Here is an 8,736-nt window from a genome sequence, read left to right as displayed (position 1 = left end):
ATATTTGTGTTACTGTTTTTCATTTATTTGTTGTCTCTCACGTTGCTGATATTATTTTTCGGATTTTGTTGTCACAGATCTATTGTCTCTTAGCCGAGCGTCTCCCAAAAACAGCCTCTCTATTCCCTCTGGGGTAGGGGTAAGGTCTGCGTACATTCTACCCTCCTGAGACCCCACTGGTAGGATTTTACTGGGCGGTTGTTGTTGCAGTAGTTTGCTTCTTTTAAGGACTCAAAGAGTCATTTTATCTGTTACTAGTTTCGTTTCTTCTAAATTATAGTAACCGGGTAGATATTATGTATTTATCTTTGCTACATGGCTATCACTCGAACACCTTGCTGCTTAACTTGTGTTATGTGCAAACAGATATCATTTCCAACCAAACGTAGAATAGTATTACGTTATGGAGCTTCAGTAAAACAGTTTTTTGTAAAACAACTTTCACATATTTTGAAAAATCGATGTTTGAATTCATACGAAATAAGATTCTTTCACCTTGTACTCTAAATTCTGGCATTCCTTTTGGAACAAAAGAAATACCACTTGTTTGTGAAAAGTCTGCCGCAACCAGTATTTTTTTTTTTTTTTGGGTAGCTGTGGGGGGGGGGGGAGGGGATGCCGTCTCAATAGAACTTTTCAGTCAAACAAACAATTCTCGTACATAACATGCCATTAACAAGTTCTACAAATCTTATACATCATGCATACAAAAAATAATTTTACAGTAGTCACAAAGCATCCTCATACAAAGGAAAAATGGCTTTTTGGTCATGTAATTCCCAGACATTTAAGCACTTCAACTACACGAAATAAAGAATAACAATTCTCAGCAATCCAGAGAATGGATTTTCTTGTACACGTCTAACCTCAAACTCTAGCGAAACCACTCGCTGCTGGATATCCCACAACACAGCTCAAGTATCTTGAATTTCCAGTAGATCGGAAACTCTGGCGTGTGAAGTTACAACGGAGCAAATTGAGAACATCTATAAAGGCTTCGTTCTTTCTGGACTTTATTTATTGGTTTGTCAAACGAACGTGCTAAGCAAGATTCAGGAGCTAATTGCTAATCTTTCCTTTCGAAGAAAAGAATCTGCTGAATCCACGAGATTGCTTTTCAGGTGTTGGGCCCCCAGATGAAGATGAGGAGCTTGACTTAGTAGGCCGGTGTTTTGGATGCTTTGAGCTGATTGGTGATCTCAATGGATTGTTTACTTCAGAATCTGAAGGACTATACAGAGCATTGTATAGATCCATGGGGGATTCAGAATTTGTCTTCACAGAAGTGGCAGTATCCAACTCATCCATATCAGTATCATGCAAGCTCATACCACTCGTAGTCGGTTCTTCACTCAGACTCTGCCTCTTTGGACTTCTCTCAATCCATGGAGACCCCATCGACTCTGTCTGAGGACGCAAAGCTTTCAACTGCTTACCAAGAAGAAATATGGTTTCTTGGCACTCTGCAAGCTTCTCGGCTGCTGCTGATAACTCTTTCTCCTGGAAGAAAAAAAAAAGACCATCATCTTCATATATCGACTATAAGGTGAAAATAGTACAATTTCGAAATGAGAAACTCGCATATACAAGAGTTGAAGGAAAAGCATAGACAAGAAAGAATCATAAAGGCCAACTTTTTGTATTGAAGCAAACTGAACAAAGATTCAATTCAAGAACAGGGCAACTTGAAGATTTACATTGTGAATAATGCAATCAGTGGACAACTATTTTGTAGTCCAAATTCTAGTTTCCTCATTAAAGTATGACAATGGAGGGGCGAGAAGATAAGACTCTGGGCTAGCAGCTGAAATTAGGATATATTAGATTGTGTTTTATTGGAAGCTTCCACAAAATCAGGAGTACAACCAAGAATACAAAGATGTTAAGGCTGGCCTCTCGCAAAAATGTCATATCGTAATAGTTCCTAAAAGGTTCCCATTAAAACATCAGCAGCACTTTTCGTAACACAATGAAAATATTAGATCATAATTTCTACGTATGATGTTCCGAGAAATCTGAAGAGTATGCAACTCAGGAAACATGGGATCCAAATTATGTCCATCAGTAAGGTAATAGCCAATCACTGTTCACACGAAAAATCCTGAAATGGTTACGTCAGTAACAATCATGTACTTTAACTAGTATAATTTTGCAATGTGAGTCACTTAAATGTTATAATGTCTAACAATTTGGTGTATAGATATTGAGGCTTATTAATATCAACATATCATGTTCTTTTCACCATCTGCTATATTTAGCGTTAGTTTCTTTCATAAAATTGTTTATGCTCTGAAATTTTAAATGTCCACTGAGAAAAAAGGATTCATTTTAGCTTAATCCCAAATTTATTACAGAAACAATACGTTGGAAAATGAAGTGAACTCAAAGAGAAACCATACAGTTACCTGGTTGGTCTTGGCAACAATGTCAGCGGCTGGACAGCTCTCAATCCTGGTTTGAATAGCAAACATAATGCAATAAAGTCAAAGTGATAATCATACACAAAGTGAAGCTAACATTGAACTTTCACTGTATATGTATTGGCAACCATAACCTAAACATACAGAAAACTTTGAGTGGAAACCAGGAAAACAAATCCTATAGGATGGTTTTTAATGTACTCAAAGTAAAATAAAACTTTTATGGGTGATTGATTACAACTTTCATACAATTATTATGCCTCAAAACCTGGATTAGTTGGACAATGATATTTGGATTCAGGAAATAGCACATTCAGCAAATGGACCAATAAGTAGTGGCCAGTTAGGTGATCCAGTCCTACATTCTACAGATAGCTAGCAATACACCAAGGAAAAGCAGAATCACAGTCAGGAGAAGAATAACGGGTTAGAAATTTACTACTAACCATTCTCTACCAAATGAACACTTACTGATAGTTGGATGTCTCATGATGTTATGTTTTTTTTCCCTTTTCCTTTTAGTGTCCATGTATGAGATGCAATTGAAAGTTTACAAATGCATGATAAAATTCCAAGAGTGTGTCCAGGTATTAAAGATTAGTCTGATCAAGCTCCTATCATAATAAAACTAATGCATTGGAGAATATGGCAAAAGTCAGAAACTTCAACCTTAACCATCAATATGAGACCAGAAAGTCCATATTTTTAATTCCAGGCACAATGCGGGGGAAAATAAACCCACTACTAACCTTTGGAGTTGCTCTTCAAGATCCTGGCATCTAGCTAAAGCTTCGTGGTGACTCTTCTTTTCCTCTTGAAGCTCATTATCAAGACATTCTATTTTTGTCTGAAGAAGGTTTACTTCAGTTTGCAACTCCTCCGTACGAGTTTCAAGTGATCTATATGATTCTACCATACATTTGAGCTGAGTTTCAGCCAGACTATTCGACTTTTGAGCAGATATCAATTGTGACTTCACCTCTGCCAGAAGCTGCTCTGTTTCAACCAATTGCGATTTTGTGCTTTCCAAGTTCTCTGTACATTTAGTTAGATCAAGAGCCATGTTATCCTTCTCAAGTTTCAATTGTTCAAACTCTTCCAATGAGCACTTCCACGAAGTTTTTGTTGACTCTGAAGTTGGAACAAGTCTCCCTTCACTAGGAATGTCAGGATCTGAAGAAGAATCAGAGAAACGAGCACAAATATTTGAATATCCCCCTCCTGAGTGCTGAAGACCTTTATTTTCTGGTAAAGCAACCTTGTCTATGCAATCAGAAGTACTCATTTCTGTTTCAGAAGTTTTGTATCCCAGGATATTGAAGTGTAATTCACTCGCGTTACGCAGCACCTGAGAGAGGTCAAGAACAAAATTCACCAAATTCAACCTGCTGCTAACAACCTCAACGTAGGTGGCAGAGAACTCATCCAACTTTTCATTAATACGAGTTCCATCTGGAGATGCTCCATCGACAGCCTCTGCTTCTTTGCCCAGAAATATAACAAAGTCATGAATCTGAGACATAGCATCTGATAATTCTTTACTAATATTTTGAACAGCTCCATTGCATGATTTACTATCTTGAGAGACATGAATGTCCTTTTCTACATTTGCCCTAGGGTCATAGGGAGAGAGCTGAGATGCACTTGCAGTCTCAGAACTGGCTGTAGCCTCGACGATGCTCCTCGCCGATTGGGGAAGGATAGAATCATGGACCTCCTGAACAATCTGTCTTAGATCCTCTTGAAGTTTTTGCATGTCAGCCTCCTTAGATAGAGACTCCAATACAATTGAAATTCTTGATTGGAGCTTCATGAGAGGGGATGGCTCTGAAGCATGCTTATAGCAAGGAGCTGATGCTTCCTCACTGGAAGATGCTTGATGTTCAGATGGATCTGTCTCATTATGATTTTTCAGTTGAGAATCATTGCCTGGGGTGACATGAATTAATGTATCAATATTTGCAATTTCACATCTTGCATTGCTTGTATCTGGATTTGAAACAGCTCCATTCATGTCATTAGACAGATTTGCTAATTTCTCCATCTCTAAAAAGTCATCCATTAGCTCCATGTGACTTACACATTCAGATTTATGCGAACTATCAAAGCTCCTTTCCTTCTTAATATGCGAGAGCTCAGACAATAATGTTGTAGCCCAAGACCCTGCACAACTTACATTATCGTCGTTTCCATCTTCCGACATAGAATTCAAGCTTGGAGGAAGGCTTGCATTTTGACTAAAGGCACCCTCTGTAGGCATTCGAACTGTGGACTTTGAAGGACTTTTATGTTCGCCATTTGCACGCACTTGTGCTTCCAAACTTTGAAGCTTGTTGGCAGTCTGTGTGCACAGACTCCTGGAGGCTTGTAATTCACTGTTTCGCTTTGTCAAAGCTTCTTTCAACGTCTTTGTTTCCTCCTCCATTGCAAAAAGGCGTTCTGTTAACATCTCGTTCTCTTTATGGTACTTCTGTATAGTATCAAATGAAAAATCTGGCAAGCTGTATTGTGGACTTGAAGGCTTCGCTGGAAACTTCTTTAACCGACTTTCTCCATAATCCCGGCCTAAACCCTCTACTTCAAGCTTCATCTGGGCCATGGCTGCAGGCCCGGGCAACTTCTTCCGGACAAGACCACGTAGTCTCTGACACTCTGCTTCCAGCTTAGCGATTTTCTTTACTCCCTCTAGATGTTGTTTGTTTGCAACTTCTGCAGACCGTACACTCATGTTTTTCTCCTCATTACGAATTTCTTGCTCTTTTGCTGCAATATGGAGTTCATATTTGAGAGAATTTATTTCTTTTTCACGTGATTCAATATTGCTCTTCAACAATTCTATTTCTGCTTCAGCTTGGGCTTTTTCTTCACTAATTTTAACGAGCATATTAGAACGCTCCTGCAAAGACCTCGAAAGTGCTGAATTTTCAGCTGCAGACCTGAGTAATTCTTGGTCCAAGTTAGCTATCTTTGCTTCAAGCTCATGCTTTATCTTGTCATTTTGTTTGGTTTTGTTGAGAACGACATCATGCAGTTTTTGTTCATGTTCTTCTTTCAAGTTTCGTATCTGCCGCATGCACTCTTTCAGTGCACCATCCAAATGCGATGCGCGGTCTTCAGCAGTAAGCTTCAAAAGAGTGACAGATTCCAGGTGATTTTTCAGTGTTGAAGCTTCTGCCTCGGCTTTTTCCCAACCTGTACAAAAGAAATTTATCAATATTGGAATTTGAGGATACTTTGCTTAAAAACTTAAAGCAAGAACAGAGTAAGTCGATAAGGAACATCCAACCTGAAACAGCTTCTTCAGCAACCTTCGCATGTTGTTTCACTAAGTTCTCCTTATTAGTCATTTCTGACTGTGCTGCAGACAACTTATCATTCAATTCCGCTATTTCATCTTCTAAGGTATTCACTTGTTCCTCAAAGGACTTCACTTGATCCTCCAGCCCAGTCAAATGTGAATATGACTCAACAGAGATTTGGACATATTTTGGTCTCTTATGGTTATCCTGTTTGCTCTGTAATAAACAAGATAACTCAGAAATGATGCAATAGACCAAGTTAAGCTTTATGAACAAATATTTATTGCAATTCTAATTGATGTATCATTATGAAAACCAATTTAAACTATTACTCGTTTTCTCAGCACCAAGCAGATGGCAATGTAGAGAAGAATTCCCAAATTTTAAAAACTAATAAAACTTAATATTAGTTAAAGGAAAGCATAGGACTAAACATCATATCTAGACCAAATGTTTTTAGACTTCAGATAGATGGAGTTTTTTGCTATAATCAGCAAAAAATGACCAGCGAATATTATTGAAGTCCTCTCATCAAATGTTCGCAAATAGTCAAAATATGGAACATATTTGTGCATTCACCAGTTGCCAATAAGGGCTTCGGACTACACAGTCTAATAGCTATTATGATCACAAAGGATGGGAAGAAAAGGGACTTTCATGATCAAAGGAGCTAGAAGAGAAATGAACATGTGGATGGTCTCTGTGTATCGTCTCCATATTTATATCAATATCAACTAACATACCTGATCACCCTGAGACTCGGTTGAATCTGAAGGATCAGAGGCTAAGGCTATTGTAACAGCTGCAGCTTTCTCAACTGCTGCCTTATCTGATGATTTCTTCTTCCAGGGCCAACTCCGACGATCCATTGAAGACTGTATCAGAAAGAAGTTGTGACCAAATTTCAGTTAAAGGATTAGATAAGAAAAGAGAAGAAGACAGTCAGAACTTATAAACTCGAAATTGCAAAAATGCCTAATAACTGAAACTGCCTCGGTTACATCAAACCCGAGAGGTAACTGGTGGCAGATTTTATACGAAATGCTTCAGCAGTGGTTAAAACATGACATTGCACATGTACCACATAAATTTCAAAGCCCAGGAATTCCGAGTTTCCTGAACAAAAAACGATTTTTTGCGAAAACCGCCCTCCTAATTGATTGAGTAAACTAAGGAACATTCAGGATGATATCACCAACTCTAGCTCAGAGACACATTAGAAACCTAAAATTTACAAATACCGGACAAATTTCAGGTTAACTTCATAGAGGAACTCTATTCACTAAGATGGAAAATTCCTTCCTGCGCCCCTAACAAAATAGAAAGTAACTGAGAAATGACACTGGAGTGCAGGATTATTATACCACCTCAAAAAGAATACAGCTCCAGTGCACTTTCAGTACAGATAAAATCAGAGCAGAGGGTGAAAAAGCGATTGTGAGTGATTAACCAAGTCCTTTACAAGTAAATGACTGAAAGAGAATACACATAATATGAGAATCTGCCACCTGAGAGATCCAAAACAGCTCAAATCCTAGAGCTTCAAGGACAACTGACTCTGAGGATCAAAGTGGGACATTAATGGAAATTTTTCACATCAAAGGATGAGGGAATGTATTCCACAGCAAAGGCAATTATACTGCACAAAGCTACCCCAGACAATATAAAAGTAGCCAAAGGGGTAGATAAAGACAACGATGGACCACCAGAAACAATAGAAACTAACATGAATAGCACATTATCATATTTTAACAAGATTACTCCCAAAGTAAGAATAAATATAACCAAAATCAGTTTTCTCATCATCTGCATTGGTAAAGCATAATACACCCTTACGTCTTCTTTATAACATTTTGTCTCTTTCTTAAATTAAATAATCACATTCTCTTAATGAATAAAATAAAAACGAAGCTTCAATAGTTTTAACCAAATGAATCAGAAAAAGAGGTGAAAAGCTCTTTGAGCAAAAAAATTCATCATATTAAAGGAAAATTCATATCATCCCGTCAATCAAAATTCAACAAAACCTCAATCCAAAACTAGTCAAGCTCCATTTTATGAATCCGACCATTTCGGGCAAATCCACTTTGTTAGTTCTATTTATCCAAATCATCCCCTCCACCTAAAACAAAAGGGACGCATTGCACAACAGGCAAATATCTCTCCCTAGTTGCACCCCAGATAAAACAACAGCAACAAAGCCTCAATCCAAAATTGTATGCATATATCTAAGCTCGAAACATTCGGCAATCAAATGCAGAGATGGAAAAATTACTACTGTGTTTTGAACCAGAGAACCGGAATTCAAGTAATGAGGAAATAGTTCAGGCACCGACAGGAAAGGAGAGAAAGAAAGAGGCAGAGGAGAACTTTGCCAAAGAAGAGACTCAAATGGGAACAAAACAAATGCATTGCTTTCGCAACACTAAAAACCAAAGCAAAATGGTGACATTAAAGTCATCAATGACGCCATCACAGTTGAAAGTAAAATTCACGGAAAAGTATCAGAACTCTATGAAAACATACGTACCAAACAACAATGCAGCTTCGGTAACACTGAATACGAAATAGATAGAGAATTTTATTCAGCTAGGAAAATATAGGATCTAGAAAGTTCTAAATTCAGTTTTAGAAAGAGAAATTCAGTTGTAGAAAGAGAAAGTAAATGGCCGGAGACAGAAAGTGGAGACGGAGGAGTTGGTGACAGAGTGGAGCGTCAGGAAGGGGGGGTGCGGGGTGTGGGGGAGAGGGAGACCAGAATGAAAGGGTTTTAAAATTATTCGATTTAGGTGTCACTTATAAGGCAAGATATTAGAGAGTTCCAAAACATCTGCATTTCGTTTTTAAATATAAAAACAATTCAAAATTTAATTAAACAAAGACATAAATTCAACTTTTACTATGCTATATCACGTAATTGTTCTTAATAAATCTGAAGTATTTACCTTAAAAGGAAGACATATAGTAATTTGTTACTACTAATAACTAAACGAATAATGTCAATATAATAGATGAAA

The 8,736-nt window shown here is 37.7% G+C and overlaps 1 protein-coding gene across 8 annotated transcripts; it reads right to left on the bottom strand.

Annotated features, from left to right (window-relative positions):
* Positions 1 to 633: 633 nt before the first annotated feature.
* LOC107783903 (filament-like plant protein 4) lies at positions 634 to 8,536 on the bottom strand. 8 transcript variants are annotated; one of them, XM_016604928.2, is made up of 6 exons: positions 8,250 to 8,536; positions 6,463 to 6,594; positions 5,707 to 5,935; positions 3,170 to 5,612; positions 2,406 to 2,451; positions 634 to 1,500 (listed from the first exon to the last, which is right to left on the bottom strand). In XM_016604928.2, the coding sequence occupies exons 2-6, from the start codon at positions 6,586 to 6,588 to the stop codon at positions 1,060 to 1,062; spliced, it is 3,285 nt and encodes a 1,094-aa protein (XP_016460414.2). In that variant the 5' UTR covers positions 6,589 to 6,594; positions 8,250 to 8,536; the 3' UTR covers positions 634 to 1,059. The 8 variants fall into 8 exon arrangements, with proteins under 8 accessions (XP_016460414.2, XP_016460418.2, XP_016460416.2 ...); XM_016604932.2 differs by lacking the exon at positions 8,250 to 8,536 and adding an exon at positions 7,747 to 8,143; XM_016604930.2 differs by lacking the exon at positions 8,250 to 8,536 and adding an exon at positions 7,995 to 8,121.
* Positions 8,537 to 8,736: the final 200 nt, after the last annotated feature.

This window comes from Nicotiana tabacum, chromosome 1, assembly GCF_000715075.1.
Source record: "Nicotiana tabacum cultivar K326 chromosome 1, ASM71507v2, whole genome shotgun sequence".
NCBI lineage: Eukaryota > Viridiplantae > Streptophyta > Magnoliopsida > Solanales > Solanaceae > Nicotiana > Nicotiana tabacum.
This window is presented reverse-complemented; position numbering and strand designations above follow the sequence as displayed.

What these genes read in the sequence shown, in the direction of transcription:
- LOC107783903 (XM_016604928.2), bottom strand. Translation starts at nt 6,588, where the DNA reads ATGGATCGTCGGAGTTGGCCCTGGAAGAAGAAATCATCAGATAAGGCA. An exon ending in CTTGAAGAGCAACTCCAAAG is followed by an intron (nt 2,452 to 3,169) that starts GTTAGTAGTGGG and finishes TATTCAAACCAG; the next exon opens with GATTGAGAGCTGTCCAGCCG. An exon ending in TTGTTGCCAAGACCAACCAG is followed by an intron (nt 1,501 to 2,405) that starts GTAACTGTATGG and finishes TTTTTCTTCCAG; the next exon opens with GAGAAAGAGTTATCAGCAGC.